The sequence below is a fragment of the Hippichthys cyanospilos genome, chromosome 9 (genome assembly GCF_059441005.1).
Source record: "Hippichthys cyanospilos isolate Australia breed blue-spotted pipefish chromosome 9, RoL_Hcya_1.0, whole genome shotgun sequence".
Lineage (NCBI taxonomy): Eukaryota > Metazoa > Chordata > Actinopteri > Syngnathiformes > Syngnathidae > Hippichthys > Hippichthys cyanospilos.
In genome coordinates, this window is record NC_142377.1 from 20,348,787 (window position 1) to 20,375,367 (window position 26,581).

At 40.2% G+C, this 26,581-nt stretch overlaps 1 protein-coding gene across 2 annotated transcripts in view; it reads left to right on the forward strand.

Annotated features, from left to right (window-relative positions):
• ppp1r16b (protein phosphatase 1, regulatory subunit 16B) overlaps nt 1-26,581 on the forward strand; it is a 52,133-nt gene that overhangs the window by 10,278 nt on the left and 15,274 nt on the right. For both annotated transcript variants that reach the window (XM_088424045.1, XM_088424046.1), the window contains exons 2-3: nt 7,482-7,909; nt 23,928-23,998. In XM_088424045.1, the coding sequence (XP_088280171.1) occupies nt 7,642-7,909; nt 23,928-23,998 (339 nt within the window). In that variant the 5' untranslated portion in view covers nt 7,482-7,641. The remainder of the gene's footprint in view (nt 1-7,481; nt 7,910-23,927; nt 23,999-26,581) is intronic.

Sequence of the window (26,581 nt, forward strand, 5' to 3'; positions counted from 1 at the left end):
GCAGTGGGTGCAATTCAGACACTGTTCACCTCGTCCCCCACAACTGCAGGGCCGGGTACAGAGCTAGTGAGGCGATGCGAGAGACCACTAATTATGGAAGAGGAAACCCTGAGCAGGGCAGTGGGCGGCATGGCTTCGTAATATAGTGGTCATCTCGCAACCCACGGTTCATGGGTTCAATCCCCAGTCATTGTGGCCATGTTCTTGAGCAAGATAGTAAACTCCCACTTGCTCTTGATGAAGCATCAATAAAAGGTAAATGCATAGTCAGCGTAAAGCACTTTGAGGACCTGAAGAATGGGACTAGCCACAAAAACCCAGAGGAACCGATTCCTCACAAGATTGAGTTGGGGTAAATGAGATAAGATTTCGGTGAAATTTTTATTTTAAAACAATGCCTAATACACATTTTCCAGTTTACAAGATCCTGTCCCGTCCCTAGCACCTAAGGTAAAAAAGTAATAAGAGAATGTTCAGTTACCATTTGCAATGGAAAAAAAAAGCAAGTGCCTGTATGTATTGATTGCATTTTCCTTCATGGAAATATACACACCCAATATCAATGCTATAGCACAAATCCTCTGAGTAGCATTAATATTCAGTGGAAGCACCAAAGAACAATCAAAGAGAGATGCCCCCATATCTGAATGAGAAAGAATGAATTGATTCTCCCCATGGTTGATCAAAGACACATAGTCAAATGATCTAGTTGTGATCTGAGATATTGGAGCCGTTGGGCTTCGTGGCTTTGCTACAGCAGCTTTGGAAAACTGAAGTAATTGCTCATTCTGATGAAGCTAATGCGAAAATAAATTATTTAGAAGTCAAGTATCAGGCAGTAGCGCAATCAACACCTCATGAAAGTATAAGGAATAATTATCGCACGGTCCTCAGACATAAGAATAATACATGAGTCAGTGTGACCTTCTACTCAAGAGTAAAGCAGCAAAAGGTGTGAGCTTCTAAAGTTTATGTGATCAAAAAACAAACATGTGTGCAAAGTTTCTTCTGAGAGCGGGTTTAATTGCTTCACTTTGCTCACTGCTTGGCAAGCGGGGGCGAGAACCTGCTTTTGACACAATTCCTGCCCCGTACATGAGCATAAAATGTTTCCATGTGAAACATTTGTCAGAATCTGTTGTCAAAACTTGACACGGCATTGTACTTTTTACGGTGCATGGGTTTTTCCAACCTGTATTATTTATATATAGTACAGTATTTTGCATTTTTGGCAGGTGGCATAGCGCATAACTGGTCAGCACGTATATCTTACAGCAGAGGTTCCCAACCACTAGTCTGCGGCTTGTACCGGTCTCTGGATCAACTGCTACCGGAAATAATGGACTATTTTCATTGTATGTATTGTTTGAGTTTGAAAGCTAATAATTTTTATCTTGCAAGTTATTGCGCTCGACATCGTTGTTGGAGTTCAGATCATCCCAAGCCAAAAAGCATCCTTGCTATTATTCAGTGAAAGCTACAGTTTTCACAGAGGTGCCCAACACATTTCATTTGATTTGATCCTTGTGGTGTTGTCGAAGGGCTGGTCCGCGGTAGTGGGGTCTGGTATGCAGCCAGATCGGTTCAGTCTGACTACATACCAGATAGAAGACAACGCATTGTTGAGACTGTCAGGCACGAGTGCAGTCAGTCAGTCCCACGGCTGTGGGGCAAAAGAGAAATGAGTGAGGCGCACATGAAGGAAAATCAATGGGAGTATACAGAGATTGAAAACATTTGGAGAATTGTGAGCGATGTTATTATTATCTCTGGAATATCTGGGTAAAAAATGATAGCAAGTGGATAAAACCTCCTGGAGAAGTTTAATTTGGAAGGAAACGTCCAAAATGACCCTAAAATTGTTATCGTTTCCTTTGTCATTGTGGGCGTGGCGACTAGAGACGTTTTACTTATGACAGACATCTCTACCAAAGGGCGGCACGTCCGCCACACTGTGAAGAGGTCATGGGTTCACTTTGGACTTCTTCCTGTGTGGAGTTTGCACGTTCTCCCCGTGCCTGTGTGGGTTTTGTCAGGGTTACCTTATCATTTCAAAAACATGCATGTGGAACACTCTAAATTGCCCTTAGGTATGTTTGTGAGTGTGAATGTTGGTTCACCTTTTTGTGCTCTGAGATTGCCTGGCAGCCAGTTCAGGGTGTGGGCTAGCCTCCAGCATGCCCGTGATCCTCGGGAGGACAAAGCGGTTAAGATGATGGATGGATGGTTGTATGGATTTTCAGGTAATAATGTGCGAATTTTGGGTTGTTATTTGTGTGAGGACTAATATAGTGTGCCTTATTTGATGGATTTTTTTATTTTGAGAAAGTCATCAAAAAGTCTTCAAAATGGTGTAAAATTTGTTGAGAGACCCCATCACTTAGCATTGTAGCATTTTGTCCAGTTCACTTTCTGTTGTCTTGCGTCCCCGATCATTGCGATAGAATGGAGACGACCCAAGCTCTTTAAATCAAAGCTCCACCCGAGGATATAAGTTTTCCCTTCATGCTGCCAAAGAGCCCCTTGCCAACTAGGACAAGTCACCCAGACAAGATCAAAATGTCCTCCGAGAGGACGCCCCAGGGAGAGGGGGGGGGGGCATGAGAAGAGATTGTTCAAGTGGTGCATCGCTGCAGCAGCTCTCCAAACGCATCTAAGCCTCTTCATCATTGCAGCGTTTATAAGAAGTGTGTCTACAAGTCGGGCTGGGGTGTATTGTTGTTGCCATCATAAAATCTTTATTCTTGGTACAGGCAATTCGCACTGCTGTACAAGTATAAATAAAGAAGTTAATCATCCACCCATTTTCTAGGCTGGAGTCATAGTGGACTTTTGGTGAGAGAAGTGGGATAGGCCCTTGACTGGGCAGTAAATCACAGATCCAGTGGCTAGTCATAGAATATTCGGGTATTTTTTTTGACAAATTCCTTCACACTTTTTTTAATATGAGCAGAACTTTGCAGACAAAGGAGATGTGAAAGATGCTTATGAAGAGTGGCTGCTTGAGGAGGCTATATACTACTTTATTTCTTCATGCTTTTTGAAACATTTTGATTCAAAAAGAAAAAATCAGCGCTGTAGTTGCAATAAAATCAGAATCAGATACTAGCACATGCTTCGTACATATCGACTACTGTAAGTACCTCCAAATTCGTACCTCCACCTGTTCGTATTCGTATTTCCACCTGTTAAATAAAGTTTCATTGGGGGTAAAACCATTTGTACTTGAAAAAAGAAAACAGAAAATGTGTTCATTTACATTCGCTTCATTCAATTTCTAAACCACATAAATTTTCTTTTTCAAATTTTTGTTTTTTGAAATACATTCGACCGTAATGTAACTTAAGTTAATTTTGAGTTTTTAGTGAAGATGTTTGGAATGGCCTGAGCTGGGATTTCAACATACAGTAGAATCTTTGCTTGGCTGAAGTGGAGTCTCTTCATTTTTATGTTCACTCATTTTGACTTGTGTACAAACTGGCCGCAAGGGTCCAGTTTGAGACCAGAGAGGTCAGGGATCAGACTGTATTGCACCAGTCAAAAGTGACTAAGTTCCTGTTTTAATGGCTGTGTGCTGTGGCCTTTTGTTCAGGGCCCGTTAACTCTGCCTCGTAGCCCAAAATAATTAATGCGTTACCACACTTTAGCACTTAGTGGGTGTTAAACTGACACACTACAATTGTTAGTTTTTTTTTAATTGAATTTAATTCACTAACATGGATTGATTGCCACTTTGTAATGGGGCCCATTAAAGGAAAGATTTGCCCATTATCAGTTCTTCTGCTCACATCTAAGCTCTTGTTTTCAGATCCTCCTTCCAACAAAACCTAATATAATACTAACAAACTAAATCGATACTTTTTCCTTTTACATTTTTAATATATCAAATAAAAACATTTCAAAATGATGATAAACCCCGAGGTGATCTGTAAAGTTCAGTCTTAAGTATTCCAGGCACAGGAGTGTCCAACAATGGCCTTAAACTATAAGTACCTACCACTAATGTCCAGAACCTTAACAACGACGAACATAATGTTTGGCGTTGTTGTAAAATGGAGATCGAATTCTTTTTCCTACATTTTTCTACTGAATGAGCAGGGTCATCAGTTTCAAATCACAATAAAATCTCATTCAGCTCACTGGATTGAGGTCACTGGGAAATTTTAATCATCATTATAGAGGTGATTATTTATGGCTAAATATATAGATAATGCTCTTCATATATTGTAACGAATGCACACAAACATGAAGTGATTAGCGATTGTATAATCTTTTCCTTTTGATTCCACTGAATCCTCATATTTGATGTTTTCAATTCGTCTTTTACTCAAGTTGCTATCTTGCTATTTGTTAGCATTCCAACTGTTAACCTGTGTTCATGTTAACTTGCTGGATGAAAACAAAGCAAAAAAAAACATCTGGTGGGACCCCATTTGTACGCAGTGCATGTGGTGCATTCAAATGCAATTGGACGTATCGAATTCAGACAGAAAAATGCATGTCAATGCATTAAACGTGTGCAAATGTCTAAATAATGTGGGCTTCCTTTTCGAGCTGTAAAAGCTTATATATATCAAGAATGATGGCGGTGAAGACACATTGATATTCTAGTTAATTAGAATAAATGGTCCATCGCGTCACTTATGTTAACAATTCCTAATCAAATAACGAGGCTTATGTCTTCCATAGTAGTCGGGATCTCGATGAATCTCCTTCCTGTAGGTGTATACTTATACATTTGTCCACGTGGCTTTTGGGATGCGACGTTTGTTGAAGATGCACTCCGGGGGAGTCGTGTCATGATTGCTATTTTGTTTTGTTTTGAAGTGAAAATAGCTCAAGATAGGAACTGCGTCTTCCCTGTCATGTTGACAAATGAGACTTTTTGTGTTCTGAATGTGGCTGTCAAAACAAAAAACAAAATCACGGTTTTCAAAAGAATCTCTTTGACGGCTGGCGAGAATGTTTATCATCATTCCCTCTATTCTCTCAGATGAGCTGCATCCAATTGAGACGGTGCCACTTTTTCCCCCTCCGCTCCATAAAAATGTGCAATGCACGGTAGTATTCCTATCTGCTGCCAGGGAGCTGATTGAGGTCAATCTGTGATTTGCAAGCCTTGGACCCCAGGGAACGGCCGTGATATCACAGCGGGGGCTTACAGCTTCATATCTTCCCATTTGTCTACAGATACTGCCCTCTCGTTACTTCATCTTTGCTTAGCGATTTCAACATTCAAATCCCGCAACTGCTGCCCATAAATTTGGAATGTTTTTTTATTAATGAAATGCATAGATAATCACTTTCTTGCCGGTGAAGTAAACACCGTTTTATTGCTAAAGTGTATTTTAGGGCCACACAGAGGAAAAAAAATGACAATTCCTGTCCAAATCAGCTAAAGAATTCAATGACTTGGTGACTGTATGCATGTCACCAATGAGCTAACGCTTATTCCATTTCTGTTCACTTTATATCTAGGCCAGGAGTTCCGAAACTTTTTTGCCCCAAGAGCTATTATTCCAGCAGCCAACCTCCTCTCCCATGGTGAGGGGGGGGCGAGCGACGTGATCTGTTAATGTTTTTTTCCACCACTAAATCACAGTAGTAGAAAAGCCAAACGTTGTGAGGAAGCCCAGCCGATCCTTCAAAATAAACTGAACTTATGGTACAAGTAATGTATGACACAAATGGCCGTATACTTTTATTTTGAAGTTACTTCCGGAAACGTAGTTGCCACAATGCTCAACCAACTTCTCAGAGCGAACAGGCTCCGACAACACTGTTTTTCTGAAAGGGAGGTCAGGCTGTCAATTCAGGGCATTAAAAAATAACAACAAATATCAGGCCCAGATTTTACTGTAAGCCCCAATGCATTGGGAGATTCTACTGATGGTTGCACATTTAAAAATTAAAAGAACATTTTTCACGTAGTTAGAAGAATGCATCAGCAATGTGTCTAAAGGTTTTCAAATAATTGAATGTCATGCTTTTTTCAAAGCTTTGGACATCATATTATGTATAAAGCGCAATGTAAGTCTGCTATAGTTACCATTTCGGCTGATTTATATGTCTGTCTGGTGTGTGTGTGCGTGTGTGTATAAATTAGGGCTTTCGTCCTCCCCGAAAGCTGGTTTTTGAATTAAAATAAACATGTTTTTACTTTCAAAACATTGTTCTCCGTTTTTCCCATTTAATGACATTAAAGGATCAAAACCGTAGCATGTTTTTTTTTTAATCCGATTCATTGATCATTACTCCAACCATTACTTTCTTTCAACTACCATATGTATATACTTTGCAATTACATCTCATTCGCTTCTAGGCAAGATTAATCAACAACCAGGATCCGACTGAATTCTTTAATCGATCAGCATTCCCATCCCTACTTTTTGTCTCTTTTAGTCATTTTATAAATGATTCATTGAACATTGTCGTCTTGACAGAAAAAAGAAATCAGCTGTCAGCTTTGGTTCGAAATTCTCGCAGAAGAAATTGCGAGCTGGCTTCTTTACCAATCGGCCTTGGAAATCATTTCTAATTTGCCTTTGACTTCTAGTGCAATTTTGTGTGAGTGTCTTGAGTGTTAGTGTGCGTCACTCACTTCTGCACAATTGTCACACGTACCCAAAGTGATGGTGTGATTTATGTCGATTGGTTTCCTGACCCTGTGCATGCCGCTGTTTGGCTGCTGCAAAGAAAACAACACTCAACATCACACATGCGTTTCTGGTTGTTGGATGAGGCGGATGGCAGGCAGTGAACCAAGTAAGTGGTTGATGGTTCAAGCGTATAAATGCATACTTTAGTGTATATATGCTGGGGAGGGTTGAGGGCTTGCTAGCGGAAGTCTTTCTGGCTGTTTAACCTTGACTGTCATTGGGACAGATGTTGTGTTGTCAATAATGCAAATGTGAGCGAATGTAAGGTTGTGCCATGTTTTCTTCATAACACTTTCGAGAAGTCAGAAGAAGAAACACGAAACAGTAAGGTGTGTTCCTTTGTTTCAAAGTCTTTCGATTTACGCTCTCCTCAAGTGGAACTTTCTGTCGTAGTTGTCGGAAAAATGTCTGCGCTGCCCTAGTTTGTGAGCTTATCTTTCATGTGCAGCATCCAGGAAGTGGTTAACCTATGTAGAGTGGCAATAGACGGCCGTCTGAGTTTGACGGAAAATTAAGATTGCAAGGTTTTTTCCAGTTGTTGGGCTAGAAATGGATGTTGGCCTTGTTTTTCTAACTAATTAATTTCAGACGTCTCTCTGATGACTGCACTGTGAAAGTCAGGAGATTATCAACTTGAATTTCAGCTCAGGCTTTGCCACTGGTGTCTGCATGTCCATGCTATTTAAAAATATGTTATTTTTTGGGGGGTTGGCCTCGAAGGGTTCAGTGCCTTTTACATTCATTTCAATGAGAAAAGATAACACAAGATACTTATGATTTGAATGAAAATCTGAGTGATAATGATGTTTCTCTTCCTCCCAGATCTGCTGCTAAAATCACCAATACCACAACGATAATAATGACGAAGATACTGACAGGAGGAGGCCACTGCCGAAGGGGCAGCCTTCGTTAGATTCCCTCATCTACATCGCTCTGTCCCCTTCCTCTACCGCCCCCCACCCCATCCCAACCATTTGCCATCATGGCCAACCACCTGGAGCTGATCCAGGAGCTGCAGCAGCTGGACAAGGTCCCCAGCCTGGAGCGGCTACGAGCCGCCCAAAAGCGGCGCACTCAGCAGCTCAAACGCTGGGCCGTGTACGAAAAGGAGATGCAGAGCAAAAAGCGGAAGGCGGACAAGAAGGGACGCAATGCCAACGGCTATCAGCACGCCGAGGCCAAGAGGCGAGTGTCGTTTGCGGCCAGCGTGGCGCTCTTGGAAGCGTCGGCCAGGAACGACCCTGATGAAGGTAGACGCACTAATATGCTTGCATTTGCAATCAGCATGACATCAGCATACAGTTGTACAATATAAAATAAGGCTCTTATGAAGAAAAATCTTTATTTTGCGAAATCGAAGTCGTAATATGAAAAGTTACATGTGCATGCATGCACATGCAGGCACGCATGTTCAACAGAAATCACCGATGCATAACATCACGTGCTTCACCGCGCATATTTGTGTACCCTCCCCCTGAACTCTGTTTTTACCTGAAAAGAGGCTCCAAGATGTGCCGAGGCTTCAAGCACACGTAAATCCGGTGCAAGGTTTACCGCTCGTGTCCTCAGCTTGCATACAAAACAGGTGCGCTGGATACATTTTCAGTCATCCTTTATTTGACAAGTATGAAAAGAGCATGTGAATGTAGCGCTAACAAACAAGCTAATAGAGAAGCAATAGCTAATCGCCCTCTTGCTAGGTGGTGAAACAAACTGCGGATTCCGCATAATGCGCGTCAGCAGCTGAGCGCAGCGCAACAGACACCCAAAACTTTGTGTTTTTCGCACAAAAGTTGAAATATTTCAATATTTAAAGAAAGAATACAAATACAACTACCAATAAAAGAATACAACGTGACAAGAAACATTTGCGACATTTGGTCACACTTGTAGATCTCACCATGTCACTTGAATGTGTGACAGAAGCTCAAGGTCAAAGCTCACAGAAGCCGCACTGAAGCAGTCCCTCAACATTGGGTGTCAGCCCTCGGAAAATACCACTTAGCTTGATCGCGCCCACTTGAGCTGCCAGTTAATGAGCTGAATTTGTTCGGCTAGGCTAGTGTTTTATCACTGTGGGGATAATGGAGTTGTCACGCAGGGCACAAACTCTGCCAGTCTTTTAATTAAAATTTCTTTACGGATTGGCACGCCTGGCCCGCCCTCCTCTTTTGATAGCACAGTAAAATGTCAGGGCACAAACACAACACAGTTTGCAACTACTCGATTACAGAACTATAGTGGACAGCTATGTTTTGGGTGTAATTTTCTCATTTAAATTCACTTGAACGTACAGACTGAAGTGTGACAAATGGGGCCACCGCGCATCCTTTGCTTGCATGAACAAGCCATCTTTAAAATCTGAGGAGGGAATTTTCCCGTAGAAATGCAGCATAGTGGATAGGGTGCACACATTTTCAGTTATGCTAAGGCTGCCTTATTTTCCTCAGGTGAATCAGGCGTGGGGATTTTTTTTTACAACGTAAAGCTCCCCTTTTCATGTATTATTAACTTCATAACAACTCTAACCTTTGTATCGCCACTGTTTACAATAGACATTTGCTTCGCAATTTTTTCTCACAATTTCAAACATTTCCCTGGTGTTAATGTCATGTCTGCAAACTATTTGTTGTCTCATGCAAGTGAGAGAGCGGGCACCACTCCATTATTAATTATTGGCCTCCTTGATTTCTAATAATTGGTTATGGTCCTCAAAAACAAAAAGAAAAAAAATAAGAAAACATTCTTTGCTACAAAAGACAGTTTATCGACGATAGTGCAAATATCAACCACCTGGCCTAGATGCATGAAACTCGTATGTTCAAACTCAGACACCGGACAGAAGATCTGCTGTGTTTGGCATCTGCTTTGCACTTGTTGATCTGTTTTCCATCAGGCGCCGCGTAATGAAGGCGTGAGGGTGACCGAGATGAAAGAGGCAGCATGCGGCCTGGGTGGCAGCTGGATGCTCTTCTGCTTTTTGGGAGGTCGACCAACTCCACTCTCCTCCCCCCGGTCGTCGCCCAAGCTCAGACTGAATGAAATTCATAACATGTGGCATCGATTCAGATGCACATATCGATTCAGTCATGCACATATAGGAGGTGCCCATTCGTCGCGAGTGCGACATCCTCGAAATACAATGTCACGCTGTGACTAAAAAGACAACAATCAAAAGCAGTGAAAGAATAGACAAATGAGCTGTAAATGTAGTACATTAGAGGTGCCGTTCAATAAGGTAAGCCGACGGCGGCCAATGGAATAATGCCAAGGTTACCTGCATTTAAACCAATGGCCCTTAGGTAATAAAGAGTGATAAACAGTAAATAGACAGTCAAGAACATTGGATATGCAGTATCCACTATACTGGAATCGAACATTGAGACCTGCAGTGTAAATCCAGCCTTAGGAGGCTCCCGTAATAGTGTCTACATTATGTATGAGACTGCTGGGGGCTAAAGAGGCTGCTTTACAAGGGGCTATGACTGGAGACAGCGTGCTAGTGGGGAGAACGCATCCTGACTTGACATTGATCCTACACTTCCTCTCAAGGTTTTATCTGATGAAACGACCAAAACGACTCAAGGGCTGTCTTTCAAAGAGGAATATATGCCAAAGTAAGATGAAAATCCAACACGAGAAAACGCAAAAGGGTTTGTCCCCGATGATGGGAAGGTGTAATGGGAATTGAATTATTCACTAAAAAAGAGGCCAGTGTGGCGTAAACATTTTTGACTGGCAAACACCTTCAAAAGTACTTGCAAATATGTTTGCAAATAAGTTCAGATGTACGTGCAAGTAGGTGCGAACGGATTTTCAAGTATGCAACATTGAATAAGTACTTGTAGGATAAATACTAAAAACAGCATTTTGTCCTACTCTGCCATATACAATACAATACATAGCATTATGAAAAGTTTTTCAACAAACCTACACCAAGAGACATTCCAACAAAGTTAAGAGGTGAAATTTGCACACCAATATTTTCCATTAACTAAAAAATAAGTTATCAACCTTTGTGACTACCAATACTGAGTATCGGTCCGATAGCCAATGGCATGATGGTAAATAAAATAGAATGCTACATATTTAGCATTTAGCTTAGATGTAGGATCTGGGCGTTAAAACGATATCATTCGGGACGATTACAATTTTAATCGAAGTAATAAACCCAATGAACATTTATGTATAGGTTTGATTTATTAAAAAATAAAACTTAAAAACGTAACAATTATAACCTGTGCATAACTTGCGTAAACGCCATATTAAGGTTGTTAGAAGGAAAGGAATGTGATTTAATGCCCAGCCCCACTCCCATGCACGTTTGAACATATTTTCAAGTATGTTCAAAATTACTTCCAAGTACATTTTCACGTACTTGCAAATACATTTAAGCGAGTTAGCCATTCAATATTTACTCCATATTGGCAGCTCAACACCTCCTGACTCCTCAGTATAATAGTACCAACAAAAGTGACAAATGGCAATCAATGTCCTATTTTGTGGCACCAGAAGGCACGCTCACTTTCCGCTGTATTGTTTTTCCATTTAATGATGTTCCAAGATCAGTGAATTTCCAAACAAGAGGTTAACAAGCCTATAAAGACTTGTCGATTTTAGCCTGGAGACATACCCAGATGTCTGGTTGTTTTGCTAATGCGTAGCTTTAAAAAGGATTGTTTGGACTCCATTGTTATGAAGAGCAGTGTAGCTTGTCGCAGTCTCACCGGCATGTTTTCACCAGTGACAACACGCTAATTACACCTCACGTACCACTTGCAATTACAACATCCAACAGGACCTTGGAGGAGTCTCAACCTAAACCCCCAAATCCATTTTTAGACGCTCACATTTGCTTTTGGTTCACCGCCTATTTTTCTCCCTTCTTCCTACCATGTCATTAGCATAAAGAGCACACAGGAGGAGCGAGTAGATTTTAGGCTCCAGCACCGAGCCAGGCGGCCTCATGGAAGAAGGAGTCTTGCGTGGTTATTTGTGTGCAAATGAGCTCTCTCAGGAGCTTTTTGTCTTCTTGCGCGTCCTGTCTCGCTGAAGCGGAGCCGCTCTACTGCCGAGCATATGGCCGCATGCGAGCCTCACCGGAGCAAGGTCTAATTTGATGCAATTAGAGCGCGTCACCGTGCGTGGGACTACTTTCAGGCAACGTGGAGACATCTTGTCGTTGTTTCTTGATTCATTATAGGTAAAAGTGATCAACAAATCGATTCAGTTATATTTTTAATATTGTTCTTAATGGGATTAGAAAATACAGTATCTCTCTTGAATGATAGACAAAAGCAACTTTGTGATGAAATGCTGCTTCCACAAGCGGAAAAAAAAAATCCTGCTGCCTGTAGGTGCTTGCACTCGGATTCACCATGATGTCACCAATAGCTGCGCCTGACTTAATCTCGGCAAGACAAACGCTTTAGTGACATCCGGTTTCCCTTTACAAAATTGCTAAAGCTCATTGACGCTGTGGGAAAAATATTAATAGTAAGATATTGGTTTAAATTATAAAGCCTGTGACTCATGCAAAACACCTGCGTGGAAAAACAATTCAGCAAAACACTCACAGTCAATCAGCTAATTGAGCAGTATTCAGGGACCAGAACTTATAGACTATTTGTCCTGTTTGTTTATGATTGTTGTGGTTGTAGCTTGTTGTGATGTTGAGCCACACTGCATCACACGGAGATGAGAGCTGCTTTTAACGTCTTGTTACCATAATTAGCTGCAGGAGCTGGGGCAAACTGTGCATCAGTAGTAGCTCTACAAAAGGACCCCTGCAGCTGCTGCTGCCTAACACATTTCTAATAGAATTGGACCAAGACCAAAGAGAAAAGAGAAGCTTGTTATCCCTTTTAATTCTTCTTTCGGCTCTCATAAAATGAGCAGAGATTCATGAGCGCAGTGAAGATGGCTACCATTAAAGTGGATGAGCGTCCATATTGTTTATTGCTGTGCCATATAGTCAAAAACGGGGCCTCTTTTTTGTAGCGTGGCAATTTTCTTCTCTGCTGAGCTAAGTGATTTGTGACAATAAGGAACTTGTTTACTAAGTCGATGCCACCTATGAACGTTGACAAATGGCATAATCTGCACACTCCAGTGTTACATTGACCTTGTCGCACCTGTGACACAAGGTCACTGGAATAGATGATTGATGCTTAGTCAGCAATTTTCTCATGACTGTCTGATTATCAGCAGAAGTTAAACTGGCACTCTATGTGCGGAATTTCGATCAATTGGTAGTCATTATTTAAATATGATCATATTTAATTGCTCAGGATAATCTATTAGACAGTTAATGAACCGACGTTTGCTGTTCTTAATTTGCAGATGGGGAAAAAAAAATGTTCAAATTCAAAACAAAGTCTGGCATCTGTTTTTGTGTTCTTGGGCTGTGCTGGTTCCCCGGGCCGAATGATGTATTATGCATTTTGCATTGTGAGAGTATTTCTGTCATAAAAACAAGTTTATCTGTTGGATTATACACAGACTGGTTTCAACAATAGGACCACCTGCACAATCTAATGAGATGTCATACAAGAGCTGTATGAAAAGTCTTGCCTCCACAAAGATAACAATGCTCAGCTTGGATTCACGGTCATATTATTTTGTCGGTACTGTGCTATTTTTTTTTTTTTTTGAACTGAGATTTCCGGAAATGCTTCATAAATATATGTATACCAGTTCTTCAAATAGGTGGCCATCCCTTTAATAGGTTTCATACTCGAATGAATCCTCCACTTGTGGCAATTGACTGTACCCCAAACGGACATCTCATTTTCTCCGTCTGGAAAAAAAAGTGAGTAAATGTATTTCTGTCAGTTCGTGGAAGATATTCTCTACACTTGAACATAACGGAGTTAATCGGTGAACTCGTTTGAACTACTTGGAAAGCTGCACTTTATTTGGGGTCAGTCAAAGGCACTTTGAATCATGGCAGGGGTGTGCTGAGTCATCAGATATTTAGAGTGTGTGTACCCGTCTGCAAACACATTATCTGTTATGTTTACTTCCCATCTTCAAAAGATTTTTTTTTTTCAATTCAGATGAATTCGTTATTGGTGACATTAATGGTGAAAAAGGTTTTGAATTTTTTTTTTATCTTGGTCACATTCTGAAATTGCTTTTTTTTTTTTTTTTTAATGTTCACAAAATACACTGAGTGGATCCTTCGCCGCAGTCATGAAATCACCAGACTTCAGGCGGTTTGCTTTCCCACCCGGATGTCATTGACTTGATGCAATGAACATTATGCGGCAGTTGATTACTAAAGTGTCATTTGGTGCTTGAAGCCACGCCGCCACCAGGACTTAGAGATAAAATGCATCCTTGTGCCCGTGACATCTATCACACTGTGTGAGGATTATCATTGTCTGAGTAGCCGTCTTTGCCTGCAGACTGCGGTGGAATAGAACAGCAATGTTTTAATTATGCTGTCAGCCTCAACACTGACACTACTGTATTTTCAACCTATTCCTTCATCTTTTCCCATCAGTCCGCCGCGATTAGCTTCATTTTTTATGACTTCGCAAGGCAACCTCAAGGCCAGCTCAACTATTTTCTTTCTTTCTTTTTTTTTTTTTTTACACCAGCGCCTTCCTCTTATGCTTTGCCTTCATAAATTAACAGCGGGGTAAAGACTCCTCAAAATGTTTGCCGCTCCGTTGAGTGGCCTGGCGAGTTTATGTGGTTCAGCTTGGGCAAGAGCGACTGACTCATTCTGCTCACGGAACATCATTTAGGATTACTGAGACCAAACTGACGTTTTTGCGTATTCGGTCGCATCATTTAGCAAATGACTGGCCTGTGTAAATGGGACACATCAGTAATAGACTGTTTATTATACTTGAGCGGTTCACTGATCCCTTCCGTCATTGCGTCCTTAGCGTTTACACTCGTTTTCATTTCCTTCATTTGATTGCGCTCTCATAGAATCAACATTATGAGGACTGAGCCCGAATGTTTGTTTGTAAGCAGGATTACACAAATACGCTGCTTTTAATGGCTGATATTTTTCTTCCATTCGCAGTCAAAAATGACATCAGCATACACTGTATTATTGTTTGGGGCACTTAGTGAGAGACCATTTAGTAAAGTGGGACATAAACAGAAACACAAGCCTCAGCAAAGCAGAATACGTACTCCCTTTGGTAATAAAATCCCATCTAGACACTTTTTGTAGTGATCATTTAGTGTACACACACGATACAAGCAATTAGTTGTGCTGTAATGATTTGCTATGGTAAGGCTGATGGCTGTATTAACATGTTAAAAAGATGGGAAATGACGGGTAGACAATTAATGTGTGTTATTAATTGTCATGTAGATTGTCCAATAACTGAATAGCTAACAAATGAAAAGACCAATGGTGTTCCCATCATATGGACCTAAAGGTATATACAGTGAAGTCCTAGGAGGATACGCGGCTATACAAAATGGATGGATGGATGACTGCTTTTAGTATGTACACTTACTGAATGACATCACAGCTATTTAGGGATGCTGCATAAAAATAAGGCCGGCACCAATATAGGGTTCCTTTTGTCCGACTCTCTCAACTTTCATGCTAACTGAGGTCACCATGGCCTTGAGCTACTTAACAGCGGTTCTCATTTTGCATCACCATGACTGCCATATTGGCGCTGAAGGATAATCTCGCTGATTCAGGCTCTAAGATTTTTATTTAAATCGGGGCGGTGGGGTTGGGTTTGTCGGTAGCGGGTATTCCTAGTTTTGCCCAAACTGTGACGTGACGTTGGGTGCTTATTCGGTTTCTACTTACAAATGACATTCAATCTCTAAATTGAACAATTTTGCTTTAAATGACGGAGTTGCAGTTAATCAATAGCCCCTCCCTCCCCGTCTATAATCCTGAAACAGGATTTTGGATTATCTTGCGAGGATTAGGCCTCACCAAACTGGACTAAACTAAACCAAACCAGAAGAAATCATTAGCGGAGCACTAGAAACACAAAAAGTAACTTGTATTCTTTAAAATGTTCTTTTTTGCGTCTGATTCAAAACTTGGCTTTTAATACTAAAATCATCCTGTCAATTTGCCCCTCTTAATACTGATTTGTGTTATATCTCAATGTTTCAAGAGAAGATTATCATCTTGAAGTAGACAAATGTTATCTGTCTTGGTTTTATTTTTTTCAATTTTTTTGAAGTGCGTCAATGTTTTTATGATCTGACTGCGTGGAACCCATGGTTTTATTTCTTGTTTATTATCAGCAAGTGCTCAAATTGTCAGCAAATAAATGCCCTTTTCACAGTCCTGTAGCGCAATACTCCCATCTTTTGTCTCTGCTTGCCTGACGTACGTACTTGTCGAGATGGGACTCACAGTTTGGTTTGACTCCCCGTTGGCCCGACTTTTCGTTCTCCCCAGTAATCAGCCGGTGTCAGCCATCTTTATGGTTCACAGCTGCACAAGAGGAGACTGCAAATCCAAGGGGAAAAAAAAAACAAACATTTGCCTTCCCGAACTTTATATAGCACTACTTTTCATTTTCTCCACTGCTTGTAGATCAAACGCCAGTCTGGACCAGACTTGGAAAGAGTACCATGTCGTGTCGGTTGGCCTATGTGAAAAAACAAAACAAAACAGCGAGACTCTTTTGGAGATCCATTGTTGTGCTACGGTAAACAAAGGACCATTTGTTTCACTCATCTGAGGTTCCATTGAGAATGTACAGAATAAGAAATACAACACAATTTATTATGACAAACAGTATGATGTACTGTAGGAGTTCAACAGACTTCAGCTTTCTACACCTCAATGACATTTACAGTGTGATGTCACTAATCATTTCTTGGCTTGAGGTTGAGGTGCAGCAATAAATCAATGAATGAATTGATGAGAGCAGTATGGTGGGAGGGTGGTCAGCACATTGATTCCAGCACCGGCCTTCCTTTGTAGACTTTGCGTGTTCTAACCATGCCTGTGTGGGTTTTCTCCGGGTACTCAGGTTTTGTCCTGCGTTCCCAAAAACATGCAGGGCAGGTATATCGGACACTCCAAATTTCCAATAGGTGTGTTTGTGAGTGTAAATGTTTGTTCATTTATGTGTGCCCTGTGATTGGCTGAAAACCAGTTCAGGGTTTCCAGTGGGGGCCACTAACCCCCTAACAGCCTGTTGATATTTGTTCTTGTTCAGGTGCAAATGAAGGCACTTTTGCTTGAATCTAAACCACTGCTTACCATTACTTAACATTTTACTTTGGCTCTCAATGTGACCAATGTGGTTTTTCACTAATTGGGGGGTTGTTTTGCTGTTGCCTTTGTTTTTGAATAGCAAGAGACTTAATTTTTCTGTTTCTGAAATACTATTACATGGCACTGGCCTTCATTTTGCCCACAATTTTGCGCTTGTGTTTTATTAAGAATGTTCAGTGTAAATTTGGTCTATTGTTAAAATTAGACTCGTTGTCTTGATTTTTGAGTTGACTTAAGCTTAAAAAGAAATCTGTCATGTTTCTATTGTGGTTTTGGTATTGTGGGGGATTTTTTTTTTCGAGTTGAGTTCTTTTAGTTCTTGTTTTTTGCACTCATTCGGTTTCCCTCGTGTCGATCCTCGTTAGCATGATTTGTTTCCACCTGTGTACTCGCCCTCCTTGTGCCACCCAATCAACTCCCTCTGCCTTTTGGTTCTCCCCAGCTGTTTCCCGTTTCCTCGTCTAGTCCCTAGTCTATTTAAGTCTGACTTTGCTTTCAGTTGGTGTCGGGTCATTGTCCTTGTCAGATGGTCGTTTTGCTCTTTATCCAAATTCTTAGCCAGGTTACCCCGCAACGCTTAGTTAAGTCTTTGCCTGCTGCTTTAGTTTTTCACGTCCTTCAGGTTGCCACCCTTCTGTTGCTACTTTGATTTTCCAAACCGTGACAAAATCTGAAGTTGGGCAACACTCAGTAATGCCCAGTCGACCCAACATTTACATTTTACAAATTAAATGTATACTTTTAAAATAATTATTTGTCTGATTGTCCCAATGTCTTTTGTTCAACAAGGATTGTAAAAGATTGTGAACATGAACAATCATTTTAAAATTTGTCTTTTGTCTCAATTAAAAATAAAAAAGCTATAAACCTATTAAAATTATTTAGAGAACAAAATACTTCCTCTTTTCCTGAATGCAAATGATTAGAATCTGTAAACAATGCATGGGAAGGTAGGAAATAATTTGTAAAATCCCTTATTTCTTATTTTGAGGAAAAATACCCGCTTTGGTCTGCATTCATCCATTTTCGGTCACTTGTTTTCATTAGGGTCAAATGTAAACTGGAAACAGTTTCAGTTGATTTTGTGTTGAAGTGGGGCACACTTGCACACATTAAAACCTTGAAGCTCTCAAATGTGAGGCAGACATGCAAACTACCCGGTTTCACTTTGATTACTCTGAGGAACAAACACTTGAATTCACACAGACACACAACAAATTCATGCTTTTAAAAAAAATAATAGGTGCTGCCTCATTTTAAAACATGGCTTCGACGTTTTGTTTTTTTTCTTTTCAATTGGACTGAATGCTTTGGTGTTTTTTTTTGGAAAAGGGGTGGGCGGTGTGAAATGTACCTGGTCAAATGCTCTCATGGGCCAGCAGCAGGTTTCCAACACGGGGGCTCTAATTCAAAGCAGTGATTGAAAATTTTCAATCTCAGGAACACTTCGTTGAGTGTTTGGCACCATGCAAAAATTAAGAGCTCATATCCACACTGCTAATAACATCTGGGAATTGCTGGCGTCTGCAACATTGCCTGAAGGATTTATCCACTAATGGCACTATCGGTATTATAGAGTGAAGCAATCACGCGTGGCGATGTGTTATGTTTATTTGATTTCATCACGACCCCATACGCCGTCTTGTCCTGCAGAGGCAACGCATACAATTAATGTCCCTCAATAGGTCATCATGCGCTGGATAATTATAACGCGTGGTAGAATGCTAATTATATTGCCGCTCTTTTCCCCAAACGTCCTACTAAAACCAATGTCATTTCCATGCTACTTATGGATGTGGCCTACTTTCTGTGTAGCAAATAGCCAAGAAAGGGGACTGTACCTAGCCGCTAGTAACATATTCTGGAGCTTTGGCATTGTTGCAGATTTTTTGCCAAAAAAACATATATCTTGCTTATAGTAAATAATACATACCAGGAGAGTATGGGTATTTTTTTCTATACGCGACTTAATTGCAATTTAATGCAAAGAGCAAAGTAATGATCACAGAATATATATTTGGATGCTTTTAATTGAAGTGTAACAAAAAAAAAGTTTAAACCGAAAAATCATTTAAAAGATGCAAGTGTATCACATCAAACTGAATAGAATTGTTCCCCTTTGAAAAGTTTTGGAAGTGGAGTTACATATCGAATTGACTTTTATCAGACAGAAAAAAAGTTGCACGTTTATACTACTGACATTATTTCTAATCTATGTAACATGACAGCTTAAGTCAAGCATCATACCCACTCGCATTGAGTCATACCACATTGAATGAAATCGCTGAACCAAAGCCAATCATTCTGCTTTTAAATCTGGCCGTCCTTTCATCGTTTTGCACCCCACATATTTACAATCATATCAAATTGTCTGTTTGGGCAGAGCACGTATCTGCTTTACAGTCGAGGGGTTTAGATCTTAGCTCATGGCCTTCTGTCTGGAGATTACGTGCTCTTTTTGTGCTTGTGCGTGTTTTCTAGGTTGTCTAGCTTCTTCCCACATTCCAGTGACATGCAATTTAGGGTTATTTTAGACTCAAAGTTGCCCATAGGTGCGATTGTGTAACTGCGGATGCTTGTTTGTGTGTGCATGGCCTATGACTCACTGATGAGTGTGTACCAACCGTTTCTTGACTCCTTAGTTGGGATAGGTTCCAGCTCACCTGAAATCCCAAAGCTCAAAATTGCAGTGGAAAATAGATGGATAGACAACACTTGCCATTATAGACGTATTCAAAAATATACCACCAAGGGGTAAAAATACTGTCTTAGATTTTTACAGCGTGTCACACCCTCAGAGGGATTATAAACCACAGTGACATTTTAGTCATATCACATAAAGCATATCAAGCGTATCTCAACGGCGTCTTTTAAATGGGTGTGATAGAAGCAGACTCCGGGGCAGATGTTATTGCCGCACAACAAAGATTTACCACTTCAATATCACAAAGTGAGCAATAGTCGATTCCAGGACTCATCTGTCGTATTCCGTGTGAGCTGACCCTAACTTAGCCCGCTGCTCATTGCCTGAGAACCCTTGGAAACCACGCCGTGATTCAGCAACCGTCCATGCAATAAAGTGTCATCTGCTCTCATTTCACCAACAAAATGTTACGGCTTTATGACAAGAGCACGGTTTCATCTGAACTAACTTCAAGTTGCATGCCAAAGATTTCAGTTGTACAGGTTATAGATCATATTAATTGTGAGAATGTTTGGCATCGTATTCTTTTTTTGGGCAGACGTGTCACTTTTAGATCCACTGAAAGTACACAATAGCAATGAGACGGTTTAAGTGTTATGACTCAGGGGTTCACTGCGGCGTCCGTGTATTTATTGCCTTTGAACTATTACTCTGCCCACTTGGGACGGTGCTATCGCTGACATTAGCAGTATTGACAGCATGCCCCCGCTGAGATAACAGGAAGGAAGGGTGCGCTCCTTTTCCTGTGCTCTTGTTTGTTGACATATCTTTTTTATCTTTTGGGAAACATCTTGTCTAGCTCCCCTGCTGCTTGGAATTCACCAAGCCCGCCCAGGAACTCATGTGCGAGATGTGTGCGTTGATTGTTTGCGACGGCAGATAATCGCCATGGTGACCCTCCCATATAATGGATTGCTTTTTAAAGACCCGTGTGTGTGTGCGTGTGTTTTCTCATTTTCAAGGGGCAGTGGCACAGACTGATGAAGTCAAGTCACTCTTACTTCAGAAACATATGTTTTTTAAAGGGGACTACTTAATTTTCAGTGGCTTGTATACGAATAAGTGTAAATAAGTTATTCAGTGTTTTAATACCTGTTAAAAGAGACTCATTTGAATGTTCTCCAGTTTTTTGTGCTAAATTTTATTGTATTTATATGATGGTGATCCCTTGTTTTTTGCAGTTAATTGGGACCGGATCACTGTATAACCAATATATATATATTATTCTTTATTTTGGTTCGTTGACGTACCACCCACTAGAATGGAAGACAGAAGCCTAGGTTTTTGATTAGGTATTTTAAGAATAACTGACTAGATGGAGCATTTATTTTAATGAAGTCAGATATCATAGTAATTTTACCCACATCAGTTCTTCTCATATGTCAGCTTTTATAGATTGATGGGAAACTCACTGTAGATTAGATGATGCAGTTATTAAAAATGACAAATAGTTTTTTCTGTCTTGCTTTAAAATGTCCAACTGCGTTTGAATGCATCATGTGCACTGCATTCATAATTAGAGTCTAGCGCTAATGCAGGAGACTTGTGCCCAATCAATCACAGTGTAATTGATTAGCGGTTTCTTAAGTCTTTTGCACTGTAAAAATTGTGACTTTTAGTCATGTGATTTCTATATCATTGAGGCACTTTAGTTCCTGATATCATGATTTAAATCATGAACAAAGTGTTGAAGATGTATTCTGTCTTGTTTTCTATTTCACCATAATTTTTGTCTCTTAGCTAATGTGGCCTGGATTTTATGTCTTGATTCCTACTGATAATTAACGAGACCCTCCGTCTGTTTGCTGCTGTTGCGATGCTGTGAACGTAGCCTCCCGCCTCCTTTGAATAAATTCAAATCAGTGCGTGTTTATGTGGGTGTTTGTGACAGATAACCTCGTCCTTGGCCATATTTATTGTAGACTTTGACATGATAGACAGACTTTGTCCCACAAGCTCCAATGCAGCTGACTACCAAGCAGAATAAGCTGGAATAGTTCCATGACATTAACCGCATAGAGTCCCAATGGAATCGCTTGAAGCAGAAAAATCCAAAAGGAATGTAATATTGGAGTATCTGTCTGCGGGAGAACGTTATTCGAAAAATGAACGGGAGTTTTTATTATGAGCTGTTCTAAACAGACTAGAGAACCTGTAGCAAAAAGATGCCAGCTCCTTTTAAAGTAAATGCATCCTTAGGCAAAGTCATCTATTTTTATACTGTTCATAAAGCCAAAGTCATTTATAGCCTAGAGAACATTCTCAATGTTCCTCTTTTATGAATGTACATGAAAGCGGCAAAAACCTCAAGAACAAACCATTAGAATCTAGAATAATACAGCAAATCGGAATATAAAGCAGCTCCAAGTACAGAATGTACCCTGGTTCAAAATATGGAGAATTGTAACTGTTGTTGCTGTGACAACCATAGATTACCGACGTGAGTGGTCGGTAATAGTTTGCCAGCTTGTTACTGTAATATTTCATTGGCTATCATGGCAAAGCACTGTCATTCGATATATAGATATGTGTCACGAGTCTTTTGTTTGTATTTGCACCATATGCGCCGCTGTGATTAAGAAGCGGTTGTGGCCACTGTGATTGGTTAATTCGTGAATAGAGGCGGGTCTGCAGGTTTCACGTAACTCTTGTAAACACTGACGAACGGTAAAGAGGACAATCGGCGCTTACTTTCTCACCAATAATTGTCTTGTTTGTGTAGACAAGCCAAGGTCACGATGACTACCGAGATGACAAGCGATAATTTTAATCTCAAATATCTGTCAAATCTCATTCTTTGGCCTGTTTTTGTGAAATATAGACAGATGGCAGCAACAGGATGTCACTAACAATCACTTCCTGCTCAGAGGTTTACCCAAGTTCACATTACTGATTTATTTTCTGCGTGTGTGTATTAGTGGAGGGTTTATCTGTTTTGGCCACCAAGCCGGCAGACGCTATAATCCTACGTGTCATTACATCACCCAGCACCCCCCCATAACAAATAGCCCCACCCTCACTGCCAATGCCCTCCATATTGCCCAAGGTTACTTGGGTACAGTAACATCCCGGCAGACTGGTAATATAAGAGATTGAAGTTCCCACAAGTGTGATTGACTAATGGGATGAGGATTGATTGGGAGCAAGACAGGGTTGACAAAAGGATAAGAATGGATCTCGTCACGTCGTTAGATTTCCTCTCATGATATTGTTTCCTCACATGCGCCTTTCTGACTAAATGCCTCGTGTTTTGTATTTGCTGAAAGTTGTGTATAAGGTAGTTGGATACCGTTGACTTTCATGACTAATTTACTGTTTTTCTTGTTATTGTTTTTAAATACATAAGACTATCAGAAACATACAGTGTGCCGTTAACTCGGCCCTGACTGAAATTGATTTCTTTAGGGTGATTTTTAGAAGACAAAAATACAGATTTCCAATTAATCGGTTGATGAATAAAAACATTTGAATGAATAAAATAGCATTTACTTCCTCTCAATGCAATGGGCATCAATAATGTGTGAATTTTTTAAATTTGGAGGCCAGACTGACACCTACTTCCCATGAAAAACAGGGCTAATTATAAATATTGTTTAAAAAAAAAATATATATATATATATATATATATATATATATATATTTTTTTTTTTTTTAGGGGGGGGGGGGGGGGGGGTCCTAAAATGCATTGCACTGTGCATTGTGTTTAATTAATAAAGTTATGAGGACAATTGCCCAAAGTTCCGGTATTTACTTTGAGGTAAATTCCTTGCACTGTTCACCTAATCATTGCTAGTGAAAATTAAGATTTCCTTTGTTTTAGGTCCACAGAATGAATCGACAAATTTCATGATCTATATTTAAAGATACAAGGTGATTGTAAAGATTGTATTAAAAATAAAACCGTGGTAAATGGTTAAAGTACATAAAGTTAAAAAGGTTAAAAAGATAATGGGAAAAAAACATTTGGCTGATTATATTTTGGGCCATAATTGGCTGATTTAATCGGCCTGCTGATTAATAATTCGGGCCCTGATTTGTGACTATACGCCATGTTTAGGTGCTATACTGTTGTGTACTCTGGATTATATCCTGCATTGTTGATCAGAGCTACAGTTTCTGCTTTCATGTTTGCTTACTTTGGGGTTAAATAAGCAAATTAATTGATTTCCAATTCTATATCTATAACCACCATATGTTTCATTATTGTATGAGTACAAAGCTTGAATCTGCAGAGGCGAGCACATTAATTCAAGCCAATCAAAAGATATACCTTAATAGCAATGGTTCCCAGCTGTCAGCGCTCATTAATCATTTCTTGTCTGTTTTCCGCCAGTGCGCTACCTGCTTAAGAACAATGTGAGCCCAGACCTCTGCAACGAAGACGGCCTCACCGCACTTCATCAGGTGAAACTGAAATTGTCTTTTTAAAAGTTGCTATAGCAAGCCTCATTTGTGTCACCCTATGCACTCCTTGATGCTAAAAGGCAAAGTAAAAGCAATGACTCTCTGACCAGCCTGATGAATACCTTACTATTTTCGCAAGAAATAGTTGGATTCGTTTGATTTTGACACGTAAAATCAACTCTAAAGATCAATATGCATCAGTCAAATCAACCATATATCCCCTGTAAACTAGTTGCAAGTTGAACTGACAAAAAAATGATGATTAATGGTCATTTGACTTCACGCTTTAAAGGGACAACGTGTAAGATTTAGACCGATTTTCTCTAAAAAGGAATAAATTAAACAAATATACATTTCAAATACTTGTAAATAAATGTTTTCCTAACGACCAACAGTATATCGAACATCCCCGATATTTAGCAATCATCGAATAAGATGCTGAAGTCGGAATACAATTGAATATATCGATTCACCTTTCTTCGGAAAAAAAAACAAAACCGTTTGAAATAATGCAACAAATATATTGCAAAAAGCACAGAGTGGAAACATTTTGGCCTCAAGCCATACTTTACCTCCATGTTAATGATGAAACAGAGAGAAATCAAGTCCTAATTTGACTTGTAGGCATTGTGCAGAATAAAATAGATATGGAAGATGTTATTTCATTTTGAGAAAAATGATTTCCACACCGTCAGAATTGAAAGGCGGACAGCTGTTTTCACTCGCTAATTGAGCCATCACCGGTGCTAATATGTGGCTAATATACATTAGGATTGCTCAGTCAACGTATTTCCTCATTGGGTCACAAATCAATCGAGCTCTCTTTACAGTCATCAGCGACTAATTGTCCTTTAGCGTCATCATTACAAACGAATTAGCGATATAAGGATCGCATTCAGGCTGTGGGAAAAATGGGCTCGGTTGAATGATTTTTTTTTTTCCCGAATAGAGGCACACATCCGAAGAAAAAACACCATGTTCTTGAGTTGTCTTGAGTGCAACAGTGCACAGCGTGTGGCACAATCTCGCTGCAGTACTTACAATGTGACGAGGCACTTAGGGAGATGTCGGCGGGCGGCACGACGGAGCAGAAGCAGCCTTTTCATGCCGATTCAAACAGGGCTGTGGAAAACATGGGTGGAAAGAAGGGGGTGCTTGAAGGCAAATATATGCAGCCATATACAGGGGCGGATGGGGGATAGTGGGCATCTCTCGTGCCTGTGAATACTGACAAGCTCATCTCAAGAACATGAAAGCAAAAGCGGAGATCAGTGCATTAGAATGAGTGAGAGTTTCAAGCTTCACCATTTCAAGATAACTTTTATTTCAAAAGTATTTTTTGAGGTACACCCTAATCCTCCCAAAATAGGCCGCACCTGTGTAGAGGACGCACCCGTAATTTTACATCCGAATTCGGGTATTGTCTAAGTTACCGTGCATAGGAGGCACCAACAGTTTGGCGACGATGTATAAAATATAGCAAAACAGAATAAATCTAATCTTTGTAAATTCTTCATTTTTTGTGTGTGTGTGTGTTTATATCCATATGTTATATATTATTATTATGTTCCACCACGTGTATGATTGTGTGTATATGCCAAAAGACCACAATTATCAAACGGGTCAAATTTTCTCTGTCAGAGTTTCTCTACTTGGTTAAATTGTCAAATTACGGGCTAACGGAATTGGATCGCCGTTGTGTCGAAACTGAATTTTAGAAGTGTTGCAGTGAGTGTTCTCGGAAGCACAGATTATAGCGTTGTCTTCTTATAAGCGGTGCACATTTGAATAAGAAACACTGCCTGGAAGCAGGTTTTGGGGTAAAAAAAATGTTGGACTGCAACTATTTGTGTTTGATGTGTCCGCTCTATGTATGCATGGACGCATGGCTCGAAAGTGTAATTTGGTGGCTTGGTTAAGTGCTACCACCAACAGTGAAAAGACAATCTATAATTTTCATGTGTGTATGAGTGTTTGCTAGTTTTGCCACAATCGTGTCTATTCGTAGCCTTTCCAGCCTTTTACTGGGTGGTAACAAAAGTTATCATCACATTGGCCATGCAGTTGAGGGGGAGAACTGTGTCTCAGCTCAATAACAGAGTAGCAAAACCAGAATTAGTTGAGTTGTCATTATTTACTGTCTCTGTGCAAGATGAAAAATGAAACCATAGTAGAAACCTTATACTTATATTACAACAAATTTTTTGTGTTGACTTATATTACATTCTTTTTTCATCGCATGTTTTTCCTTTAACTCAATTCGGGCCTTGCAGCTATTTTCTTGTGTTTTGTTTTTTTTTTTTTTGTTTTTTGCCTCATTTAGCAATCATATTTTCCCTCTCGGACAATTCAGTCGAACATTTCCGCACCCGCTGAAAGGCAGCGAGCCGAACCGCGAAGAACTATCAGTCACCTCCGGCGTGCTTAGTGTGTGTTTGTGTGTGTTTTGTTTTTCCATGAGATGCGCCAATAAATATCACACTGACCTTTAGGCGCTAAATAAATTTGCACGTGTGTGCGGGTGTGCACATGCATTTACACATGTGCGGACGTCATCATTTTCTATTTGAGTCAAACATTCTT